Source organism: Chiloscyllium plagiosum, unplaced genomic scaffold (assembly GCF_037043375.1).
Source record: "Chiloscyllium plagiosum isolate Xiang-an unplaced genomic scaffold, Cpla_swu_hap1 HiC_scaffold_2, whole genome shotgun sequence".
In the NCBI taxonomy this organism is placed as follows: domain Eukaryota; kingdom Metazoa; phylum Chordata; class Chondrichthyes; order Orectolobiformes; family Hemiscylliidae; genus Chiloscyllium; species Chiloscyllium plagiosum.
In genome coordinates, this window is record NW_028270140.1 from 99,951,055 (window position 1) to 99,978,552 (window position 27,498).

Consider the following 27,498-nt stretch of genomic DNA (forward strand, 5'->3'; position numbering starts at 1 on the left):
TCAAATCGTCCAACCCTGGCAACATCCTTGTAAATCTTTTCTGAACCCTTTCAAGTTTCACAACATCCTTCCGATAGGAAGGAGACCAGAATTACTCACAATATTCCAAAAGTGGCCTCACCAATGTCCTGTACAGCTGCAACATGACCTCCCAACTCCTGTACTCAATACTCTGACCAATAAAGGAAAGCATACCAAACGCCTTCTTCACTATCCTAGCTATCTGCGACTCCACTTTCAAGGAGCTATGATTCTGCACTCCAAGGTCTCTTTGTTCAGCAACACTCCCTTGGATGATACCATTAAACATACAAGCCCTGCTAAGATTTGCTTTCCCAAAATGCAGCACCTCACATTTATCTAAATTAATCTCCATCTGCCACTCCTCAGCTCATTGGCCCATCTGATCAGGATCGCATTGTAATCTGAGGTAATCTTTTTCGCTATCCACTACACCTCCAATTTTGGTGTCACCTGCAAACTTACTAACTATACCTCTTATGCTCACATTCAAATTATTTCTATAAATGACAACAAGTAGTGGACCCAGCATTGATCCTTGTGGCACTCCCCAGGTCACAGGCCTTCAGTCTGAAAAACAACTCTCCACCCTCTGTCTTTTATCTTTGAGCCAGTTCTGTATCCAAATGGTTAGTTTTCCCTGTATTCCATGAGATCTAACCTTGCTAACCAGTCTCCCATGGGGAACCTTGTCGAACGCCTTACTGAAGTTCATAAAAGATCATGTCTACCGCTCTGCACTCATTATCCTCTTCGGTACTTCTTCAAAAAACTCAATCAAGTTTTTGAGACATGATTTCCCATGCACAAAGCCATGTTGAGACTTAAATAAAAACACAGTGAAAGGATGGAAATAACCATGCTGGTATACATTGCATTGTTATACGATATGATAGGTTTGTAACAACATCCTAAGGAAATAAAATGACCATCACTCTATTAATGCTCATTGCCCATCATTTTGCTTACTTTGGATTACTCCCATGCAAAAGCATGTTGCTCTGTGGCCCATAAAATGTCAGAAGATGCAAGCAGCAAACATGTTGACAATCATTATTCAAAGGCATTTTTTCTCATAGTTGTTATTTTGACATAACTCCCATTTCTATGTAATTGCACAGTCAGACATAACAAAAATCAGCAACTAGAGATGCGAGGATATATAATAAACGTAAAACATTATAGACTGTGGGCCCATAGCTAATCATGACCCTCCACTAGATATGGGTTGATACTGTGTTTTGTTCATGAGTAATTCACCCCATATCATGCTCTGTAGCTGCATGACACTGGCTTTTTATATATGGGTCACAGCTTATTTTGAATTCAGCTGTTATTCTCATATTAATTTAGTTAAATGGGCAAGTAGCAGAAAGGACTCATAATGCAGGTTCAACATTTTCTCCAAATATGGAGGAATATGCACTGAAACAGGATAATATGGTAGTAAAATGATATACCTATATAAATTGCAAATGACAACCAATGCGTTTCTACTACACGAAACAATTCTACCTGTTAGCTTCTGGTTGTTCTATTGCATATTGACAGCTGTGAAGTCCGTCTAGCAACGTTTAATGTCCATTTGCAACTGATTTTCAGGCACCAGACACCTGCCTGATGTTGCAGAATAATTTAAGAAATAAAATGGAAGAAACAATGCTGCTCATGTGTTATTTCTTACCATCACTATGCTGATCTTGGAATGGCGTCAGATCATTCACTGCATCCTGCATTTGTTCCACATTGATTTTAAAAGTTGTTAAAAAATCTGTTAGTGTTGTTTCAGTAGTCATCTCCTTAAGATTCGTATATGAAGTTAGCACTTCTGCAAGTAAAAGTATTTAACAATTGCTGTAGCTATGAAAAACAAATTAAAAATACATTCTTATAGAAGTAAAATACTATGCATGCTGGAAATCTCTAATAAAAAAAAGCTGGAGAAACGCAGCAGATTAGATAGCATCTGTAGAGACAAAAAACAGTGATCTTTTCAGTCCAATATGGCTATCCTCCAGATACTGAAGATACATTTATAATTATGATCTCAGCTGATGGTAATGCTGAACAAATCAGATTCCAGAGTGAAACGTGGCCTGATAGGTCAAAGTTTTATTTTTGCCATTTGGTTACTGAAAGTACTTTTAACAAAAAAATATAAGTTTATGACACAAAATAAATAAAAACAACTAAGCTATGTATAAGATTTTTAACAATGATCTTATCGCAAGTAGCAAAAAGAAATTCAAGCCTTTTATCCAGCAAGAGCCTTCATACTCAACTGAGTGAAGTATCACTCCTACCTTCTATTTAAAATTTCTTACTGAACCAATGAGATTGTAGACATTTCTTTTCAGTGACTATCTGCATTTTCACTGTGATTCTCTCCATTACTGTCTCTCCTCAAGGCACATAGCAAAGCTAACTCAGAATCTTAAGAAATAAACACAGGCCTCTTCTTCAGCCCTGTCTACTTGAACTTCTAAAACAGCTCAAGAGTTAAGCTTTATTGGCCTGGACACACATCAAGGTAAACGATAAAGCTGAAGAATATGCAAACCATCTTCAGCCAGAAATGCCAAGTAGATGATCCATTATAGAGTCATAGAGATACACAGCACGGAAACAGACCCGTCTGTCCAACTCATCCATGCCGACCAGGAATCCTAAATTAATCTAATCCCATTCTAAACCCTTCCTATTCACATATCCATTCAGATGCCTTTTAAATGTTGTAATTGTATCAACCGTCACCACTTCCTCTGGCAGTTCATTCCATACACCCACCACCCTTTGTGTGAAAATGTTGCCCCTTAGATTGCTTTTAAATCTTTCCCCTGCCACCTTAAATCTATACCCTCTACTTCTAGACTCCCCCACTCCGGGTAAAATAACTTGTCTATTTAGGGAGAAAGTGAGGTCTGCAGATGCTGGAGATCAGAGCTGAAAATGTGTTGCTGGAAAAGCGCAGCAGGTCAGGCAGCATCCAGGGAACAGGAGAATCGACTTTTCGGGCATAAGCTTCGGGATTCCTGACGAAGGGCTTATGCCCAAAACGACGATTCTCCTGTTCCCTGGATGCTGCCTGACCTGCTGCGCTTTTCCAGCAACACATTTTCAACTTGTCTATTTACCCTATCCATGTCCCTCGTAATTTTATAAACATCTACAAGATCACCCGGGGCTGCTTTTCTTGAAGCCTCCAACGCTTCATGAAAAGCAGCCCCAGCCTATGTTAGAAGGTAGGTCATATTGGTGGAATGAAAGTCTGTTGCTGACTATCAAAGTCTAAGTGGAACTTGAACCATCTCAAACAATAAAAGGAGCCATGATTTGGCAAAAATTATCAGAGGCACAATAGCAATGCAGGAAGATGTGTTTAAATTGTTGCAGTAGTTTGTGGTAATTTGTGTTTGTGATAAAGGCACGTTATTAGGCCAAAGCAGACTTCTGACCTGTGGAACACATTACATATTTGCTCCTCACACTGGATCCCAAAAGTGGAAAACTAATCAATTTTCTTGCATTGTCCTGACTTATCTGTACAAGAACAGAAATTGATCACAATAAGAAAGTCATAAAACCCTAAATTACAAATCACAATGGCTTCTGTGTTCATTTGGTGTCAAGTTTAGGGACACATTCAACAATACACCTTGTTTCTGAACAAAATGTACCAGCAAAATGGGGTCAGATAACAGGGTCAGCTCTTTGGATGATTTAACCCCATGGTGGCAAGTTTAAAGCAGAAACATAACTCCTATCCGGGTTTTAAAAAAAATATATTTAACACTGCACAAAGTTTAGGCCTGTGAATAGTTAGCTGTAGAATTTTAATAGAAATTTTACAGCTAACAATGGCAAGGAACCTCTGGCTAGGAATTTAATACAGAGTTTTGTGCTGATGAAAGTAATCACTAATAAAAATGTCTACTAATTAACATGCTATACTTACATTAAAAACTAACTCTGCATCCATCATGATCAAAATCAAGACCAGAAATCAGTTGGCAACCCTTTACAATATCTGCATTCCCATAACAACAACAGTTTATGCAAAACTGCAAAACACACACTTTCAATGATAAGCTTACACAAAGTTAAGGAAGTATACTTCCACAATAGTTATCATTGTTTATGAAAAGAGTATTATTATTCTCTTTCATCTGCATTATTCACAAGTTTATCTTATAACCAAATTACTGATTGTCGTTTACCTTCTCAATTATTGAACAATTAATTTTCATTATTTCAATAGCCTCCAGATTTTAACTTTCATTATGAGATTGGAAAGGTAAAATGTAAGGATGGCTCGTAACCTTTGATCTTCATTTTTACATATGAGGAAAACTAGTTAGTTACTAAAAAAGCAGAGAAGATATAGAGGTCTTGAAAACTTAAATGATGTTTAATTTAGTCTTTGTTGAATTGCTTAAAATTTTAACATTATTTACTTTGCTACACATTCAAGTGTAAGTTGCAAACTAATGAATCCTGGATATTTCCTTCCTGAAAGGAACCATTAAACTGAAAAGAGTGTTATGCAGGAAAGCCTTGTTTACTGAATGTTAAATCATAGCAGTTCACAGCTAGGATACAATGCAGAGCCAAGTGCATTTTCATCAAGGTGTTTTATTTTCTCTCTCAAAAAACAATCTTTCTTTCCTTTTTAGTGGTTTGCACGTTGCATGTTTGTATGCCTTATTGTAGTCAGGCTGTTGGAAATTGCACTAGCTCAAATAATGGTCCTTGCATAATTGGCTAAATGGACTCCTTATGCTCCATAATATGTCTGTGATTCACAGTATTACTTGTAATGGCCTTTCTTCCTGTTTCCATATGATTTTGACTCGTGTCTCTTAAAGACATGTTATTTCTCAGATATATACTGCTCCTCAGATAGATATGAAGTATAAAGTATGCACACTGACACTGCACCTTTTTCAATCCCTTCACTGTCTTATGAATACACCAACAAGAAGAAAGAATGAGCCATTTAGCCCCTTGAACATGCTTCATACTTAATAACATAATGACTGATCTGACTGTAATCAAATATTCAAATTACCCCCGACTCACAATAAAACTTCACCTGCTTGCTAACCAAAACTCTATCCATTTTTGTCTTACAAATATTCAATTACTCTCCTTCCACCACTCTTTTAGGAAGAGAATTCCAAAGACCCTCAACCCTTTCACAAAAAAAAGTTGTGTTATCTCTGTTTGAAATGGGTGACCCTTTATTTTTTTAAATAGTGACCCAGAGTTCTAGGTTTTCCCACAGAAGGAATATCTTCTTCAAATCTACCCTGTCAAGATACCTTAGATCTTATAAGTTTCAATCAAGTTGTCTCTTATTCTTCTAAACTACAGTGGATACAAGCCTAGCGTGTCCAATTTTCCTAATAAGAAAACCTATTCATTTTAAATATTATTCTGGTAAACCTTCTATTATCTGCTTTCAATGTATTTACATCCTTCCTTAAAATAAGATGACCAATGTTGTGCACAGTCCAGACTTGGTTTTACCAGTGCACTGAATAACTAAAGTTCTCAATTTTTTACATTTACTTCCTCTCGTAATTTCCTCTGCAACTGAAAACCTCAACTTCCTGACCTGTAGACAGCAATCAGTAAGGATAGATGACAACTCCTCCTCCACAGTAATCTCAACAAAAGTGCATGTCAAGGTTGCATACTCAGCCCCTTACTATACTCCTTACACACTCACATCTGTGTGACCAAATTCAGCTTTGACTCAATTCACAAATTTGCTGATGACATGACCGTAGAAGGTTGGATTTCAAACAACAACGAGACAGAGTACAAGAAGAAGATAGACAGTTTAGTGGCCTGGTGTAAAGACAAAATCTCTCTCTCAATGTCAGCAAATGAAGGAGCTGGTCATCAACTTCAGGGAGCAGAGTGGAGAACATGCCCCTGTCTGTATCAATGGTTGAGGTGGAGGTGGTCAAAAACTTCAAGCTCCTAGAAGTAAATATCACCATTGATCTATTGTAGTCCATCCACATTGACACTTCAGTAAAGAAAACACACCAACACCTCTACTTCCTCAGAAGGCTTAAGAAATTTGTCATGTCCACAATAACTTTTATCAATTTTTAGAGATGTGCCATAGATAACATACTATCCGGATGCATCACAGCTTGGTATGCCAAGTACTCTGCCCAAGACGACAAGAAATTAGAGCTAATAACGCAGCCCAGTCAGTCATAAAAATCAACCTTCCTTCCGCTGACTCCGTCTACACTTCCCACTGGCTCGAGAAAGCAGTCAACATAATCAAAGACCCCTCCAAACCCCAGTTATACTCTCTTCCACTGTCTTCCAGTGGGCAGAAGATATAAAAATTTTAAACGTTTACCAACAGATCTAAGAACAGCTTCTTCCCTGTTGTCTGACTATTGAACGGACCTCTCATTTATTAGAGCTGATCTTTCTCTACACCTCCTCTGTAGCTGTAACACTATATTCTGCTGTTGCCCGGATGTACTTACATAAGATAATGATTTGTCTGATTAGCACACAAAACAATACTTTACACTGTATCTCGGTACATGACATTTCTTTGTCTCCTATTATACATTCTTGCAATACTGTTTGTAGGGGATCGACATTTGCCTTCACTAATCTCCTTCTCTTCACGTACCTATAGAAACTCTTAGTGTCAGTCTTTATGTTCTCTGCAAGCTTATTTTTGTACTGTATTTTCTCCTTCCTAATCAATCTCTTGGTCCTTCCTTGCTGAATTCTAAACTGCTCCAAATCCTCAGACGTATTATTTTTCTACGCCTATCTGTGTAGTTCTTCCTTGAAACGGGTACTATCTATAATTTCCTTTGTAATCCATGGATAGCCCACTTACCCATTTTGCTTTTGTGCTAGGCAAAAATAACAGTTGCTGCTGGACCCCCATGCATTCCTTGAATGTTTGCCATTTCCTATCCATTATCATCCCTTTAAGTAACTCTCCCCAATCTACCAAGGCCAACTCACTGCCAGGGACCTGGGTTCGATTCCTGCCCCGGGTGACTGTATGTGTGGAGTTTGCACATTGTCCCTGTGTCTGTGTGGGTTTCCTCCAGGTGCTCCAGTTTCCTACCACGATCCAAAGGATGTGCAGATTAGGTGAATTGGCCATGCTAAATTGCCCATAGTGTTAGGTGCATTAGTCAGGGGTAAATGTAGGAGAATGGGTCTGGGTGGGTTACTCTTCGGAGGGTCAGTGTGGACTTATTGGGCCAATTGGCCTGTTGTAGGGAATCTAATCTAATCTAATCATGTCTTCATAGTTTCCTTTATTAAGATTCAGCACCCTAGTCTCCAAATCAACCATCTCACTCTCCATCTTGATAAAGAATTCTATCATGTTATGGTCAATCATCCTCAAGAGGTTTCCCACAGCTGGATTGGCAACAATTCCCTTCTCATTTCACAGTACCCTGTCTAAGATGGGCTGCTCTCTAGTTGGTTCCTCCACAGATTGGTCAAGAAAACCATCCCATATACACTCCGGCAATTCCTCCTCCATGACATTGTGGCTAATTTGATTTGTCCAATCTGTGTGCAGATTAAAATCACCCATGATCACCAACATTCCTTTATCACCACATCTCTAATTTCCTGTTGCCATTCCCAACACCACCACTGCAGTTTGGCAGTCTATGTATGACACCAACTGATGTTTTTTGCCCCTTGGTATTTCTCAACTCAACCTATACAGACCCCACATAGTCAGAGCTAATATCCTTTGTCACTGTGTTAATTTCCTCTTTAAACAGTAATGCCACTCCACCACCTTTTATTTTTTGCCTGTCCTTCCTGAATACTGAATACCCTGAGATATTTAGTTCCCATTCCTGTTCACCCTGCAGCCATGTCTCTATAATCCCAATTATATTGTGACCAGTTACATCTATCTGCGCAATTAGTTCATCCATTTTATTTCAAATGCTTCATGCATTTAAATAAAAAGCTTTTAAATTTGTTCCACTAGTAAATTTGCCTTTCTTTAATATAATTTCTTGGTGCATAAAGATATTCATCTGTTCTGCCCCTCACTTTTATTGTCTGGCAACTATCTGCCACATTGCCAACCTGTACTCTCTGCTCCTCCTTTAATTTGGGTTTTCTAAATTCCTCTATAACTGAACACCTTCCCTCCTCCACCACCGCCGCCCCCTCCCCTCCAACCCCATTTAGTTTAAAGCCCTGCATACAACCCTAATTATGCGATTCGCTAGGACTCTGGTCCCTGCACGATTCAGATGAAAACTGTTAAATTAGGTCAAATAAATGAGCAAAAAGTTGGCAAATGAAGCATAATATGGTAAAATGTGAAGTTGTTCATTTTGGAAGGGAGAACGAAAGAACAGAAGTAATTAAATGGAGAAAAACTGCATAAAGTTGCAACACAAAGGGACTCAGGAGTTCTTGTGTACGAAAGAGAGAAAGCTAGCACACAGATCCAGCAGATAATCAGAACGACTTACAGATGTTGGCTCTATTTCAAGGAGGTTGGAATATAAGTTAGCATACAACTCTACAAGCTGGTGGTGAGACCATATCTGGAGTTTTGGTCCCCTTATTTAAGGAAAGATGTCATTACATTGTTTGTAGTTCATAGAAGGTTCACTAGGATGATCTCTGGAATGGAAGGATTATGTAATGAGCAAAGGCTGAACAGGTTGGGACTTTACTCACTGAAATTTACAAGACTGAGAGGTGATCTCATTGGAACCCATAGGATTTTTAAGGTGCTTGCCAGGGTAAATGCTGAGAGGAGAAAAGATTCTTGGACCAGAGGTCATAAAGAATAAAGGGGTAATTTAAGACAGAGATGATTGGAACTCCCTGCCACAGAGATCTGTGGGGCCTGAGTCCTGGTATATATTTAAGGCTGAGATGGATAGATTCTTAATCAGTATGGAAATCAAAGTTTACAGGGAAAAGACAGAAAAGTGGAATTGAGGAATATTGGATCAACCATGGTCCTATTGAATGGCAGAACAGACTCACAGGGCCAAACAGCCTACTTCTGTTCCTATTTCTTATAGGCAGAAGCAGTTGAGAGATCTGGTGGCGTGCCCAACATTTGGCTCCTGACCCCTTATGTGGACAATTTTGACTCTGACTGCCCTGAGTGGCTGATTGACCATGATCAAGCCCATGAACTGGTATTGGAGACTGCTCTTGACTTACCTTTTGACTAAAGGATATTCCCTTTGATTTGACTGAGGCCTGCTAACAACGAAGACAAGCTTCCTAGCTTTTTATCTGTATTAACAGTAAGGAAAATCAGAATTAATATAAGCCTGGTTTCTCTGGCCAAGGGGACAAAGTGAAAAAAGACAAGGCAGGGGTGCTGTGAACAATTAGGTAGGCTCAAGTGAGTGAGCACTATGATAAGAGCAAACAGCCAAGAAATGTAGCCTGGTCCAGTCTATGAGCATAGTTTGTATCCCTGCCTGCAAAGTTTGCTGCAGTAGCACTACAATAATAGTTGCCAGTGCAGCTTTGAAGTGCATAAGTGTCCATTAAAATGGATTACAGATGTGCCAGGAGGGGCTTTAGAGGCTAGCATATATTGCATGCCAATAGCTATAGATATGAGTGTACCCTGAGATGTTGGGGTGCCCACCACGGAGGCCATTCGGAGCTCAAATGATGAGCTGAATTTGCCAGGTTCCCTTCCTAATTTCCATGTAAAGATTTCTTGACATCTAGCTTGTCTGGCGCATTTGGACTTCTTATCTGATTCTGCCACATATTTCACCATAGCTCATGGTACTTGGACTCGTTTACGATTCTGTCCTAGGAAACTGCCTGAGATGCAGGAAAAATTGAATAAGCTAGTAAGCTAGGGCTGTTTTCCATACAGCAGCAAAAATTGAGAGGGCATCTGACAGAGATGTGTAAGGTTATGATTGAAACAGATAGGGTGGATAGGGAGGTACATTTTCCATTAGTAGAGGGAGAAATAATGAGGGAACACAGATTTAAAGGAAGAGGTAGAAGGTTAAGACAAGAGTTGAGGAGAATGTTTTTCACTCATATTATGATAGGAGTCTGGAACTTTCAAGTCTGTCTTAATATTTTTTCTTATTTCTAAGCTGTTAAGAGAAATTGTCATGGTAGCTACTTATTCTGTACAGTTTATCATCATGAATCAGCATTGAATTTCAGTGAATTGCATTCATTATAGAAACTTACACTTACCCTGTAGTGGTAAACATAGAACTTTAGCTACATTGTTTTGAAAGGAATGGTATGCCTGCTTAATTGCTTGCAAAAGTGCCTCCGTGAATTTCATTTGAATATCATACATGGAATTGTGGAAATCCAATTCAACTTGTTGAGCTTTAACCTGGAAGACAGAAAAGCATTTACATGAAACTTTCAATGACTGGTTGCTTTGAGAATTTTCTGTTCCTACTGAAATAATGTAACAATCAGAATTCTTTAAAAATTCTATGTACTATTTAAGAACTTAAAATTTATTTACAATAGCATCATATTTGCTAATACTAAATAAATTGTTCGTGTTAAAGGTGTTACATTTGTGACTTATAATGCTGTTATGTTTTGTGACTGCGGGCACAATTTTCCAAATGTTAGCTGGTGTGGGGGTGGGTATGGTAGGTGCAACTGACATGTCACCAATGGGATAACTCAAGCAATCATGCTTGTTAAGAGCTGACAAGCATAGCACTAGTAAGCTTCTAAGTCTATGTAGGCCTCTATGTTAGCATCCCGTGCCTGCAGTTCTTGGGTTGAAACGACTGCTGGTTGAAGCCTCTCTATTTGGGAGAAGATAAGTATATTATACCTTCTCTTCATAGGTAGTGGTCCATTGGGAGAGGGGAAATCAAAAGAGAGAGAATGGAAGTTTGACTTTCTGAGGCCACCCCATCGCCTTCAATTATCCCCAAGTTAGAACAATTGCAGAGCCTCAACAAATCTGGCAGATAGCTTGTCTTGGTTCCAGCTTGAGAAACTGGCCACCTTTTTTGCCTGCAGGGAAGGCATGTAAACATGGAGGTGGTGAGTTTAGCCTCATGAGTGAACATTAATTGGCTACTTACAGGCCTTAATTGGTGGCAGGTCCAGAAAGTCCCATGGGGAGATTGCAAAAAGTGGGCAAGCATCTCTCCAAGACCAACCCACCCAATTATTTCCCTGTTTGCCAACACCTGGGAAAAGAATATTCCACCCTGTGTCTTCAACCTATTGTGAAGATTAAGGGGCCATGTGACCTGCTGCATACATATAAACATGAGGAGGTTGCTCTGCTATTTAATACAACCAGTGCTGATTCAACAGTTCAATGCTGTTACATTGTCCAAATAACCCCTTACACCAATGATAATCAATCATTTATCAAACTCTAAATATACACAAAACCTGAACTTACACAGCCCTCTGGGTAGAGAATTCCAAAGATTCTAACCAGGGTTAACATCTACTCTGAAACTTGTAAAATATTTAAAGGACAGACAATGAGATCACTTCTCATTCTTCTACAGGCCTGGTTTTTCCAATCTCTCATGGAACAGTACAGAACAAGTCTGGTGAATCTTTGTTGTATTCCCTCCATGACAATAATATCTTCCCTGAGATAAGAAGGTCAAAACTGCACACAGTTTTCCAGATGCACTCCAACAAAGCTCTTATAAACTGAGATTTCATGCCTCTGTGTAACAATCCTCTTGTGATAAAGACTAACATTCCATTAGCACTTTCAATAGCTTTTTATACCTGTACATTGGATCTGCATAATAGCCTTCAGTGACTTACTGACGATGATACCCAAGTCCCTTTGCAACCTAAACTTTCCAACCTTTCACCATTTAAGAAATGCATATAATTCACAATATATCAGTGCAATTTTAATATCTTAAATCTATTTCTGACAAAGTTCTCTCACAAGTTTTAACTTGGTTACCTGTTGCAAAGTCATTAGCCTGGAGTAGTTAACTGCTTTTACTAAGGCCTCAACAGCCTTCCTTGCCTGCCGTTGAGTAGGACCTTTTGGAAAAGGAGGGAGTACTGAAAGCATATTCTCCACAGTGAATTCCTGGCAGAATGGAGGTTTTAGTTTTGCCTGTAAAAGATTATACGGCCAGTCATGATGAATAGAGTGTTGTTTATAGAAAAACTCATACAAATATTCAGCGAAACATATGTGAAGGCAAAACATTTTGTACTGTGCAGAAAATAAAATTCATACAGATAGTAAACACCGACTACAGAAATAGAAGTTTTTAAGCAAACAGTCCATTATCATTACTGTATCATATGTGATACAGTAATACAGAGACCTCCCCATGAGTATTCCCCATGAAGGCAGGAAACAGGAGTCAGAATTTTCTTTTCCTTCAGGTCTCAAACCAGCCAACAGTAGAAACAGGTTAAGGTCAAGATTTTCAAATGAGTGACCCCTTAATTGGCATAGAGATACATTCCCTGTGCAATTAAGGGTGGTAGTTGGACTCTTGAAGCTGTAGGGCCAATCAGAAGCCTTCAGAGAAGTTCCTAGTCCAACATTAGTGACTGAGTATCAAAAAGGTGCACTGTACAGCCACTTTTTAAAAAATATGACTTAAAAGCTCAAAAGGAAATTGAGCAACCAATAAGGGAGTGGTGCATGAGATGGGAATCCCTCTATAGGGTGGCCTTTGTCTGTAGTTCAATCTAGGGCAGACTGGCAGGCAAAATGCCTGTTGGGGTGCTGAAACTCAGTCTACCATTAAGTGCCCAATTCCAGAGAGTTTATCAGAGTCATCATATTGGGAAACTAGAGACAACTTGACAATTCGGTCGACCTCCTTAATTTTATTCATAAGTTTAATGAGCCTAATTGCCTGCCTATCTGTTGGGCGTAGACCACCTTCCCAGGCTTTGAACCATTAACAGTGCTTTCACTACATACTTCAGATTCAACATGAGGAGCACTAGTGTTTTTTTTCTTGCAGCTTTATAACATTCAGCAAACCGACAATGCATGGGAAACTGCCTGGCCAGAAAGTGCCTCCCCTGCCAGGTCCTGATTTCTCAACACTCAAATGGCTGAAGTTCTAAGGATGAACATGGACACTACTTCGCAGAGCAATGGTAGAGAATGGAAGAATCACAGAAGTGTTTTGGTGTTGGAGGTCATTTGGTCTGTCATGTGTGTACTAGCTCTTCAAATGAACTGCATGATTTAATACCATTTTCTTGGATTTGCCACACCTTTGTAAATTGTTTCCATTTAAATAATCATCTAAAGCCATCTTTTATGCTTCAATTGAACCTACCTCCACCATAATTCCAAGCAGTGCATTCCAGACTTGACGAGTTGTAAAAAAGATTGTTCGCACATCACATTTCCTTCTTTCACAAATCATTTCAAAATTGTGCCCTCATACTTAAAAACTTTTTATGAACAAGAACAGTTTCTCCTTATCTATTCTATCCAACATTCTCATGATTTTGAAAACTACCAACAGATTGCCTCTCAGCTTTCTTCTCTTCAAGGTCCACAGTCCAACTTCTCCAATTTATCCTTCTAACTGAAGTTTCTCATCCCTGGAACCATCCTTGTAAACCACTTTTCCATTTTCTCCATAACCTCCTTATAGTGTGACGCCAAGAATTTATGCAATACTCCAGCTAAGACCTAACAATTGTCTTATACAAATTCAGCATCACCTCCTTGCTCTTGTACTCTTTGTTGCCATTAATAAATATGATATTGCTTTATTAACTGCACTGTCCACCTATTCTGCTACCTTCATTGATCTGGACATATTTACACACAGGTCCCTCTGCTCTTGCACTTCTATTCAAATTGTACTGCTTACTTTACATTGTCAGTTCACAGTCTTCCAAAATACATCACTTCACACATCTCCACTTTGAATTTCATCTGCCACTTATCTACTCATTTTACCAACTTGTCAATGTCCGTTTAAAGTTTTACTGACCTCCTCCCAGTTTACAATGCTTGCAGGTGCACCTGCAAACTCTGAAATTATTCCCTGCACACCAAGATCTTGATCATGAATACATATCAGGGAAAGCAAGATACCCAATATTGACCTCTGATGAACTCCACTGCAAACCTTCCTCCAGCCAGAAAAATATCCAGTGACTACTACTTTTAGTTTCCTATGAAGCAGCCAATTCTGTAACAATATTGCTACTGTCTCTTTTGTTCTATGAGCTGCAACATTTCCTCCAAACCTTCTTCCAGCCAGAAAAATATCCAGTGACCACTACTTTCAGTTTCCTATGAATCAGCCAATTCTGTAGCAATATTGCTACTGTCTCTTTTGTTCTATGAGCTATAACAGTTCTTGCAAATCTATTGTTGGCACTTTATCAAACACCTTCTGGAAGACCATGTACAGCATATTAACATCATTGTTCTCATTGACCTTTTCCTTCACCTCTTCAAAAACTTTGTCAAGTTAGTTAAACATGACTTCTCCTTTAGAAGTCTACACTAGTTCTTACTAATCACCTCATCTTTTCTTATGTGACTACTCATCCAAAACTTAATATTTGTTTCTAGAAACTTCCACATCAGTGAAGTTAAACTCACTGTGATTACTGAGTTTATGTTTACAACCTGTTTTGACCAATGCTGTGATATTTGCAATACTCCAGTCTTATGGAAAGCAAAAAGAGATAGAAATTTCCAAATTCAAGATCCCATCACATGTGGGATGTCCTACATTGAAAAACAGAAAATAGGAAATATGCTTTAGTGGCTGAGGATCTGCAGGTTGAAAACTGGCTTGTCCAGCCACATGAAGGTCCATGGCAGAAACCCATTATTCGTTATAGAGTAAAACAGACAGAACAGAAGATGTCTCTCCTTGTGAGGAAAGTCTGTTTCACTGACTAAACTAGTTAAATCAATATCTTTGGTGCAACTTTCCTCTGATGCAAAAGCTCAATTCAAGAATCTGTGATAATCTCCAGCCAACTGTATTTATTCACCTAACGATCTTGAACAGTTAAATACTATCTGCTCAGATATTCTGCTAATTCAACTTTCTACTTTTCTGTTGCCATAAATGGAACTAGATAGCTTATATTTTTATAAGCAAAGCTATTTAAGGAGACTATGCTGATAAAGTTCTCTAACACAAATTATCTGGAGTCCTGCTTGATGCAAGCCATTAATATAATCTAATCATGTACCTTCAAATCCATGAGTAAATTTATCACTAGCACAAAGGATGCTGTGGTATTGACTCAAATAATGAGTCACTGGTCAGCAAATTTAATGAGGTATGCATTTTATTTATCATTTGCACACTACTCTCTAATTGAGTTCTTGAAAATTCAAAATAACTCCTTGTTGTTAGTGTCAGAATATTCTGTTGGATTTATGATAAACCATGAAAAGTCAACTACTTTGAAGATATGTGCTGGTTGTTCTTTTTACTAAGCTAGACATTCTGTACACAGGGGTGGCTTAAATTCTTTGTTTTAATTCATTATCTTTTCGATTTTACTACAGTAAAATCAAAAAAAAATTCACCCTAAAATTTTAAAGGATTTTTTGCATTAAAATTAAATCGCAGAAGCCCTCCTATAATATGCCAAGCTTTTGTTTGTTGATTGGAGGGTCTCATTTGTCAAGCAGCATGACAGTGTATTTCTTGATTGTCCAGTTGTTATTAAATTTTGACTAATAAGCGTCTCTGAACTGAAAAAAAGGACTCAGCTGCGCTAGCAGTGAAACAAAGAAGCAACAGCTGATTTTTTTTTCATGACAGTATGTTTGACACAGCCTCCTTAAGTTACTAGGATCTGAATTTCCACAGGAATGGAAGGGTTCTCAAACTCAGTGAACAGGCAACAAAGTCTCAATTCCACAAAATCTACCCACTACTCCCCTCTCCCCGCCCCCCCCCCCCCACACACACACAAAATTGAACTTAGAACCCATTATTTTCACTGGGGTGACTGGGTGTGTTGCACTTTACATGTACGTGATTCAGAGAGGCAGCTGTACACTGAAAAGAGATTCAAACAGATATAATTTTTAGCAGGATGTCCAAAACATATCCTTGATAGAAATTAATGTGCATAAAAAGTGAATAAGTCCTGTGGAACAGTTGAGGCATTTATATCTCTTGCCCTTTAAATTTTAAAGAAAACATCTGCAGTTATAAACAAAGACAGTGTTTGCAATTCCAGTTGCTTATTGACACAAGCTGAGGGTTATTATCATAAGATTACTGATTGCATGAACTGGTTCCACAATCTATCCCTTGAGTGGAGTGGCTTGTCAGTTTTCAGCTTGATTGGTAAATCAAAGTTATAGTGCCTTTGATGTAGTGCTATGAGCGCGAAAGTGTGTTTTCATAAAAGATAACTATAATGTTTGCTTTTAAAAGGAATTAAGCAATAGTATAAATTTAAATGTATTAGTTAAGTTTTATGAATGGTGAAAGTTAAAAATAAAGTGTGCAATAGACACTCAGGACATAATTTCACTAAAGCTCAGCACACCTTCTGAATTCTTTCCATGGTAAATACTGAGTGAGTTGGCATGGATAGCAAATATATTTTTCATTAGATAATGTGTTCTTGGAAAGAATGAAAACTAACCTTCAAAAAGGGGTGGCTGTCCTGGCATCCTGAATAGCTGCCCATGGTCACTCGCTGAGAGGCATTAGACAGATGACTGATAAAACACAAATGTCTAGCCCCCAAAATAAGGTTTATCAACATGGGTAGATAGGGACAGATGGTTACAGGATGATCCAGGGGAACATGTCACCATCTTCTTGATGGAAGACCAGGAGTTCCCCTACATCAGTCTGAGGGAAGAACATAGTCTGTTGTTACCAAAGACAACCACAAAAGACTGCAAGACATCTTAGATGTAGGAGAATATTCCTGTACTTCTATATTTTACAGAATAGCTTCAGGATCAATAAAGCATTCTCACATTTCCTTTTGTTACCTAACTAATTGATGCATCATATCTAAACTGCTGATTAGCAATAAATTATCAGAAAATTGTGACAAATTTTCAACTGCTTATTTGATCACAAATCTGCCAAATTTAACAGAGGGGATTTCTTAATGGCCAGGTACTCTCAAAGACAATTAGACAGTGGAAGCACTGGTGGTACCGATGTGGAGAGGCTGGGCCATAACCACTGGAAAGCCCTGCTGAAGGTCACAGAATATCAATCATGTTCTGATAAAAGAGCATAGATCTGAAATATTATTTGTGTCAACAGAGATGCTGCATTGTTTCCAGCATTTTCTGTTTATATTTCAAATGTCTAATGGATGATCATAAGACTGTAAGAAGTAGGAGTATCAAGTCTGCTCTGTCATTCAATGAGATTATGACTGATCTGTTAACCCTCAAATCCATTTTCCTGCTTTCTCCCCATAAGCCTTGATTAAAAACTAGTCTCCCTCAACTTTAAACATACTTAACGGCTCAGCCTTAACAGAATTCCACAGATTTACTACATTCTAAGAGCAAAAAAAAAATCCTCTCCTTATCTCTATCTTAAATTTGCAATCACTTATTGAGATTCTACCCTCTGGTCCTCGACTCCCCCACAAGGGGCAACAACCTTTCTGTATCTATCCTGTCAAGTCTCATAAGAATCTTGTGCTTTTCAATAAGGTTGCCTCTTATTCTTATAAATCCAAATGGGTACAGATCCAAACTACTCAGCATCTCCTCAGAAGACCCTGTCTGCATACCAGATATCATCACTGTGACTCTTCTGTGGAATTACTTTTCTAAGAGAAGGAGCCCAAAACTATTCACAGTATTTTGGCTGTGGGCTGACTAGTGCCTTTTAGTTTGAATACAACATGCCTACTTTTGTGCAGCATTTCCTTTGAAATTAAGACCAACTTTCCATTTGCTTTCCCTGTTACTCAGTGAACCTGGATGCTAGCATTTATGTCATAGGGTGCCCAAGTAGCTTTCTACTGTCTTTCTCCATTTAAATAATATTCAGGTTCTCTATTCTTCCTGCCAAAGTACACAACTTTACATTTTCCCACATTATATTCCATCTACCAAGCTTTCCACACACAATTAAACCGTTTATATTTTTCTACAGATTCTGTGTCATTCTCACCACTTAACTTCGCATCTATTTTTGTATCTTCAGCAAACTTGGCTAGAGTAGATTCACTTCTCTCATCCGTTATTAATACATGTTAGAAATAATGGGAGCCCAAGCACTAATCTCTGTGGCACAATAGTTGCAGGTTGACACTGTGAAAAATGCCCCCTTATCCCAACTGTCTTCTATTATTTACCCAATCCTCTCTCCATACTAATATACTGAAGAAAAAAATTAAAGTTGCCATAGTCCCATCAGATCACAGGGCTGCTCTTTTATTAGAGACAGAGAAGACTGGTTGTGGTTTAACCCAAATGGTCAACACACCTCAGGCAAGGGGAAAGGTTGAGAAGAAGAGTCCTTCATGGAGTCCTCAGCTGGTGTCATCCAGTTAACTGAAGTAACTGACCCCAAAGCCATGGGTTCATATTTTATTAAGTAGCCTAATGTATGGTACTTTATCAAAAGCCTTTTGAAAATCTAAACATACTACACCCACTGCTTCCGCTTTATCTATCCTGCTTGATATCTCTTCAAATAATTATTTGCCTGGCATGATTTCCCTTTTAGGAGGCCATGTTGACACTGTTTCATCATATTGTGTGTTACTAAATGCTCTACTATTGCATCCTTTATTATACCTTTTCTCAATTCCAGATGTTAAGCTAATAGACCTGATTTCTGTTTCCTTCACTTTGTAAATAAAGGTGGTACATTGGAAGTTTCCAATCCTCTGCATCCTGATCACAATCTAAGGATTATTGAAGATTGCTACCAGCACATTCACTATCTCTGTAGCTATTTCTTTAATATCCTATAGTGTATCCCATCAGACCTAGGGAACCAATCAGTCTTTAGCCTCAGTCATTTCTCTATTTTTTTTATCTGATGATAGTTATTGTAATTATTTCCTCTCCTCCATTTTCCCCTTATTTAGTAAATTTGGATTGCTATTTGTGTCTGCCACTATGAAAACTGATGCAAAGTATTTCATCAACTCCTCTGCCATTTCCTGGTTCCCCATTACTATTTCCTAGGTTTGTTCTCTAAGGGCCATCTCACTTGGCATGTCATTTCCTTTTCATATATGTAATGACATTTTTGATGTCTTGATATTACTTGCAAGTTTACCCTCAAAATTTTTTTTTTGGTCTTTTTTGTCAGTTTTAAAAACTTGACCAATCCTCTGCTCTGGCATACCACTTTATATGTATGATTTTTTTCCTTTTATCTTATGCTATCCTTAACTTCCCTAGTTAGCCATAGTTGGCGCATCCACTTCCATGAATTCTTTTTTTTTAATGGGATCTAACTTTGTTGGGAATCATGAACTATTTTCTTGAATGTTTGACATTGTTTCTCAACCATTTATGCTTCCTTTACAGTCCACTCCAGTCAGCCCTGTCCTCGTTCTTTTGAAATTGCCCTTAACTTACGTTTCGCACAAATGTTTCTGACCCAGGTTCCTCCCTCTCAAACTGAATGCTAAATTGTACCCTGTTATGGTCACTGTTTCCTAGATGGTCTTTTCTTCTGATATCATTTATTAAACTTTTCTCATTACATAACAAGTGGTATGATCCCTGGTTGGGTCCACAAAATATTGTTCTTTGAAACTGTCCCAAATATACTTTATGAATTCTTCCTCATGGCTACCTCTGCTAATTTTTCCAATCTATTTAAAGATTAATCTCTCCCATGATTAGTGTACTGTCTTCATTACATGCTTTCATTATCTCCTGGTTCATTCTCTCTCCCACCCTATAGCTGTTAGGGGCCTATTGCCTACTGCTAACAATTTCATTTTTATTTCTTACTTCCACCCATTTTAATTCTACACCTCCTGATTCAAAGTCATTTCTTGCCATCGTACTTAATCCATGCCATACCTCGGCCACACGCCACTGATTCCTTCCTGCTTATCTTTTCAAAAATACACATATCCCTGAATATTTAGTCCCCAGCTTTGATCTCCTTGTTACCATGATGCAATAATAGCAATAAGATCATATTCATTAACTCACTTTTTTTTTAGATTAGATTACTTAGTGTGGAAACAGGCCCTTCGGCCCAACAAGTCCACACCGACCCGCCGAAGCGCAACCCACCCAGACCCATGCCCCTACATTTACCCCTTCACCTAACACTACGAGCAATTTAGCCTGGCCAATTCACCTAACCTGCAAATTTTTGGACTGTGGGAGGAAACCGGAGCACCCGGAGGAAACCCACACAGACACAGGGAGAATGTGCAAACTCCACACAGAGAGTCACCTGAGGCGGGAATTGAACCCGGGTCTCTGGCGCTGTGAGGCAGCAGTGCTAACCACTGTTCCGAGTAAGACCATAAGATATAGGAACAGAGTTAGGTCATTGGCCCATTGAGTTTGCTCTACCATTCATTCATGGCTACTGTGTTTCTCAACCCCATTTTCCTGCTATCTCCCTGTAACCCTTGATCCCCTTACCAATTGTGTCTTAAATGCACTCAATGACTTGGCCTCCACAGCCCACTGTGGCAATGAGTTCCACAGGCTAACCAACCTCTGAATGAAGAAATTCCTCATCTCAGTTCTAAAGAGCCTTCCCTTCATTCTGAGGCTGTGCTCTTGGGTCCAAGTCTTGCTGACTGGTGGAAACATCTTCTCCACATCCACTTTATCCAGGCCTCTCAGTATTCTGTAAGCTTCAATGAGATTCCCCTTCATCCTTCCAAACTCAATCGAATACAGACCCAGAATCCTCAATGACACACATTCAAGCAAAGAGCCATTAATTTTGCCTTTCTATCATTTTTCTCCCTTTTAAGCAACAAAATGCTGCTTTACAATGTTTTTCTGTCCCTTCCTATCCCACTCTGGGTATTGCTATCCAAATAGCTGTCCTGTAATGGTGTCACATCATCTTGCTTTTCAAGCCTATGTTTCCCCTCTCCTAAACCTTACATCTCTTTTAATTAGGCATAAAGCCTATCTACAGCCCTAGTTATTAAGTTCACCAGGACACTGGCTCAGCACGGTTAAAGTGAAGCATATCTAACCAGAACAATTCCCTTTTACCCTAGTGCTTGGATCAGTGCCCCACAAACTGAAAGCCATTCTAGACACACCAATCTTTCAGACACACAATTAATCCCTTGACTTTATTTCTCATGTGCTACTTTGCCATTGTTCAGGTAGTAATCCCAGAATTATTATCTTAGAGGTTCTGCTTACTAATTTAGCTCTTAACTGACCAAAATCTTTCAGTAAAACATACTTTCTAGTCTTAATAATGAATGGACGATGACTACTAGTTCTCTCTCCAAGTTTTTCTCCAGCTCCCATGAGATGTCCTGAATCCTGACACTGGGCAGGCCACACAGCCTTCAGGACTCCTACTCAATGTTGCAGAGAATAGTATCTATCCACCTTATTATACTGTCCTGCACCATAACTTCATTTCTACTTCCTTCCTCCTCTTGAATGGGTCCCTGTGGAGGTGTCAATGTCTGTTTGCTCATCTGACCTGCAGTCTCCACTTTCATCTGCACAGCTTACAAGAATCTCGTACCTGTTGTACAACTGGAGAGACTAAGTTTCCCTAATTATAACCTCTACGTCTTTATACCTGCTTCATGTGAAGTCACACTCTCCTGTCCCTGATCAAAGATCAAGTTTTAATTACTTAGTCTGAGGTGTGTGACCACTCTCCACAGCAAAGTGTTCAGGTAACTTGTGAACTCCTTGATGTGGCACAACTTTTGCAACTCAGATTTCAGCTGGTGAACTCAGATCAGAAATTCATCAAGCTCCGAACATTGCTGTCCAGGAGCTTCCATATGTTCACAGTCACTAATGTAAAGATGGAAGCAATTGTGGATGCTGTAAATCAAAAGCAAAAACAGAAATTGATGGAAAAGTTCAGCTGTCTGGCAACATCTGTGGAGAGAAATCAGGTCAACTGACCCTTCCTCAGAACTCAGTCCTCTGATTTCTCAGAACTCTAAATTCTCTCCACAGAAGCTGCCAGACCTGTTGTGCTTTTCCAGCAGTTTCTGTTACTGTCACTAACGTATTTGACTTAATTTATAAATAAATTATTCAAAATTTCCCGCTCTTGGATGAATTGCATGTTATATAATCTATGCATTTCTAAATGGTATGAGTACTTTAAATGCTACTAGCAACATTGATAGAACTCCAACTTCATTGCTTGTGAACTGCTTTGCCATGCCCTGAAGACCTGATAAGGCACCAAATAAATTCAAGTTAATTCTTTCTTGCTACAACCAGGTGAAGAATGATGTATTGGCTCCCCTCTTTTCAACCTGCCAGCATTTTGTTTATGGATGATTTTGTGAGCTGGTGCTCTACCTGCTGTCAGGTGATTGTTGTAGCCATCTTAAGTGAGTGATTTTTTAAAAAATTACTTTAATTCATGAAAGATTCTAGGTATTAAAGATCCGATTAAAAATTGACAGTCTTTTCTTTAACCATAACCATATACTTCCTCACCATGAGGAAGGAAGGCAAACAATTAGTCTTCTTTTTGTTTATAATGAACAGTCCATTACAAGGTTTGTATGAAATGAAAATACAAAAATTACAACATCACACATGCATTCTGCATTCACTCTCTTCATTTTAACTTGGTTCAAAACCTGCTTTGGGAATGGCAGCTGGATTTGTTCCTTGGGCCACATCACCTTTCTGAGTTTTAATTCTCTACTATCCAGTTCTATGATCCTTGCATTTCTACAAAGTTAATTTCTAGAATGTCAGAGGGTGGTAATCTGACATTTATGTTCCAAGACTTTCATATTACACCTTGCTCTCTTTGAACTTTATATCAATCTAATTAGACTAGTTGCGGTTTGAAACTTAGTTTTGTTCCTTTGATCTGCAAGTGGGTAACTCCGTCTTCACCTCACTGGTATTCCCCTGATGATCTCTGCCAGTGGTGCCTGTATGGGATAACTTTGCTTCTCTAGCTTGTTCCACTTTTTCTACAGGACTACTATGATTAATTGGATGTACTCCTGCAGCTCAAGTGAGGTTTCAACTTCACATTCTCTCGGCGTGTCTGGGAATTCATTTGCGCTGCCCCCACCCTGTTAATTCATCAAGAAGGGATCTGTTTTCCAGGTGCCGTCCTTTCACCTTTTATCACCTTTCCCGACCCTTACTTGTCTTCTTTTAAAGCTATTGCCATAACTCAGGCTTTCTTAACTCCTCTGGTTTCTGACCTGAGCCATTCTAATCCTGCTGGACTGTCTTTAACTCTGTTTAATTCAAGTAATTCTTCTTGGAGTCACTCCAAACCTTAAAGATTTTATTGGCCCTGGAGGCTTCTGAAACTCTTTCAGTTCCTGGTCACTGGTTTAATTACTCTTCTTATGCCACTACAATGCTCACAAATTTTTCTGCCTCCAGCGAATCTCTTTTGATTCATGGCCTATCTGCCACTCGCTGCTGGCATTTTTACCACTCTCTCTGGAGTGTTCTTTTCTATTTGAGAGAGATTGCTTACTGCCAGGCAAATGCGTTCTCAACAAAATATTTATCCCTGCCATTGGTAAGCTTGGGATTACCCTCACTGTTTCTCAGCTCACAACACCAGTTCACTCGCAAGATACATTTTAATCAGCATTTGTTACCCATCCTTTATAACCTCTGAACTAAGTAGTTTGCTAGGCCACTTCACAGGACAGTTCAGAGCCAACTACATATTGTTGTTGACATGTAGTCATGTGTAAACCAGCTAAGTTAAGGACGGAAGATTCCTTTCCATAAAGAACATTAGTGAAACAGATGGGTTTTATAACAATTGATGATCGTTCCATGGTCACCATGACAGAACACTGGCTTTCATATTCCGATTTTATTTATTAATTAAACCTAAATTTCACCAACTGCTGTGGTCGACATGTCATACAGCAAATGAATGCACACCCCATAAGTATGGTTCCTTCACCACAGCCACCTTCATTAGGATTCTCCCTTCTGAGTTCAAGATGACTCAAATTAAATTCCTTTTCTCTTTCCCTTTCACTTCCTAGGTATTTTCTCTCTTAATCCCTGCCTCTTAATCCTCTTTCTCTTTTTTGCCCCTCCTTCCACTCTCTTTTTTTCTAAATATACAATTCTCTCTCCTCTGTTTATGTTGAAATTCCTGTCCTAATCTCAGCTGTTCCAATGTTAATTTATATGTTTCGCTATCCTCAGTTTCTCCCTTGATATTTCGTTAGCCATTTTGCAATTTCTAGTTCTCTACCTTTCAAGTGGAACTCCACCACCATATGTCCCACTACCTCTTTTAATTACTCCAAGGACATTTTTTTAATAGAGCTGGAAAAAATAAATGTAGAAAAATTGAAGTATTGCCAAGTCTAATAATGTAGATTTGAGAGAACTATTTTGCAACATTTTCTGAACAGTGTTTGAAGGAACACTTTATTTTCACTACTACAGTTCTTTTGTTCACCTGTGGGAACAAACCCAGACTCTAACTTCTCCTTTCTTTTAAACCCCTCCAGTTGTCTAGAACCAGGATTTTAAAATTATTTTTAGCATACAGCTATATCACACTTTAATTAAAATGTAGTTCTATTGTTAAAAAATTACAAGGTTTTCTTGATTGAAAGGAACAGGAATTTTATGAACTACCATTCCCAAGAAAATAATAAACTGTGGCACTCCCATACACACAAATAAAGACATAAATTTATAAATGAGAGTACATTTAGGACAAAAAGGAGGTTGAAGAATATGCAATTTACAAGTCCTTAAAGTTCCTGATGTGACAGGTTTAACATGAGACTACACTTTTTTAATTGATGACTTACATCCTCCATGGTACCAACATTTGTAGATATCTTAAGACTTCTCCATTAATAAATGTTTCTCAGACTTGCTGAGAACAAAACAGGGGGATAGAGAGAGAAAGAGAGGGTAAGTACAAACCTTTCAATTTTGCTGTTATGAATATATCATCCTTCTCCCTCCTTTGTCCCAAAGTATTTACTTAGAATTAAGTTTATTTGTGAACTGTCATGTCTGGCTTTTTTTAAAGGCTACTTTATCTGCAGGTAACTTTTATTCCACCAATGAAACTCCCACAAAGATGCAAGTCAAACCGGAGGTATTTGCCTGAGTAAAGGTAAAATACTAAAGGTAAAATACTAGAAGGGCGGCACGGTGGCACAGTGGTTAGCACTGCTGCCTCACAGCGCCAGAGACCTGGGTTCAATTCCCGCCTCAGGCGACTGACTGTGTGGAGTTTGCACGTTCTCCCCGTGTCTCCCGGTTTCCTCCGGGTGCTCCGGTTTCCTCCCACAGTCCAAAGATGTGCAGGTCAGGTGAATTGGCCATGCTAAATTGCCTGTAGTGTTAGGTATAGGGGTAAATGTAGGGGTATGGGTGGGTGGCGGGTCGGTGTGGACTTGTTGGGCCGAAGGGCCTGTTTCCACACTGTAATGTAATGTAATCTAAAAAAATTTAGTAATCTAAACTATATATGCTAAAAATCTGAAACAAACAGTGAGCATACTGGAGAAACTTCACATCAGGCAGCATTTGTGGAAAGAGAACCAGTTCTAAAAAAAGTTATATTGGACTCAAAATGTTAACTCTCTTTCTCACTCGACAGATGCTACCAGACTTGCTGAGTTTCTCCAGCATTCTCTGTGTTTGTTTGACACAGATATAAGTGACTGGTTCAGTCATTTTGAAGACATATTGATTTCAGTTCAGATTAGGTTTTATTTCATTTATTCATTTTCCTTGGAAAGGAGAAAGCCAACAAGAAATGCAATGGAAGCTTTCAAAATCAGGAAGAATCTGGATACAGTAAGTAGGGGAACCTATTCGACTCATAAGACGATCAAGAAACAATGGATAAATTAAAAGTATTTTGTAAAATAAGCAAATAGAAGTGAAAAAAAAATTGTCACGCAGCAAGTAGTTAGGATCTGGAATGCTCTACCTATGGTAGAGGCAGGTTCAACTCAAGTGTTTGAGAGGACATTTGGTGATTATTTAAATAAAAACAACATGCAAGGTAATGGAGGATTGGCAGGTGGTCAAAAAACTTAGACAGCTGGTGTGGACACGTTGGATGGTTGAGCCTCCTGCAGTGTAATAATTCTACGATTTAATGACAGTTTTACAAATTGGCTCGATCTGTCCTCAATAGTTCATGACAGCTATCTGAAGCCAGTGATTTTAAAACCATTTTAGTCCATGAAAAGTTCTTGTATTAAAAATCAGATGATGGAATAAAGAATTGACAGTCTTTTGTCAGCATTATCATAACATTCTTTTTGAGGTACATTGTGATGGAACTTGTATTGCATCTAATTAATACAGCACCACATTTAGATAGGTTTGACAATAGAACTAGTCATATCAATTGAGAAAAGATCCTTTGCCTCTAATTTGACTCCTTCAATTTTACAAAGCAATAAAAATAGGAGACTTGCTGCCACTCTTATTTTAATAATTTCCACAGTAATTTTGGTTTTAATTCAATTTCAGAAAAAAATTATTCCCGTGAACTGACCAACAGAAACTTGTTGCAATCAAATGGCATCAAAATATTTTCTCAGAGATCTATGTGGAAAATACATTGTCAAGATGAGATGGAAATCCTATTTTTGAACAACATAACATTCCAAATCATCTCATATCATAACCAACATGAAACACCTAGAATAGCTCAAGTTTTGTACAGAAAAGTTGGCAATTCAAACAAATGCACTCACCCAAGGGGCAGAAGGCACAATCAGTGTGAGGGTCAACAAATCAACACAGCAGTCTTCCAGTGATTGGTTGCATCTAATTGCCTGATTTAGCAACCTAGCATAGAAAACACCTGGAAGGATGCGACAAACTTGATCGTGAGATTCTTGGCCTGATGCAAGAATAAGGCTCAGTGTATGTTTGATTTCATTCAGATGTCTGTACAGTCTGCAGAGCTTTGTTTCCAAGACAGACTACAAAACATTGGAATTAAAAAGAAAAATGTTATCAAATTTACTGAAAATCAAAACACGAGAACTGCTGAATACAGACATGGTTCTGGATAGTTTGTTCTACAGAGAAAACAAAGGGAACCAAAACTATAATTAAAAAAAAAAGTAATACATATGAAATTGCATATGGTAGAGATCTGAAATAGAACTGAAAAAGTATTTGAAACACAACTGATCAGACAGTAGTTGTGGACTGAGCAAATAAATGTTTAGGCATGTACAATTTCATGAGATGCTGAGTGGTTTACTTTGCAAATCTGGCACTTCCTTTTGGCAAAAGTAAACACCTATGGGAAAGATGTTCATTACATGATGCACCAATAATTTTGTCAGTGG

General features: G+C 38.6%; 1 protein-coding gene across 6 annotated transcripts in view; it reads right to left on the reverse strand.

Moving 5' to 3' along the window:
• The window catches only part of LOC122559794 (uncharacterized), a 132,679-nt gene that overhangs the window by 10,151 nt on the left and 95,030 nt on the right, over nucleotides 1-27,498 (reverse strand). For all 6 annotated transcript variants that reach the window (XM_043709868.2, XM_043709844.2, XM_043709861.2 and 3 more), the window contains 4 exons: nucleotides 26,893-27,123; nucleotides 11,987-12,145; nucleotides 10,261-10,408; nucleotides 1,706-1,849 (listed from right to left, as the gene is read on the reverse strand). In XM_043709868.2, the coding sequence (XP_043565803.2) occupies nucleotides 1,706-1,849; nucleotides 10,261-10,408; nucleotides 11,987-12,145; nucleotides 26,893-27,123 (682 nt within the window). The remainder of the gene's footprint in view (nucleotides 1-1,705; nucleotides 1,850-10,260; nucleotides 10,409-11,986; nucleotides 12,146-26,892; nucleotides 27,124-27,498) is intronic.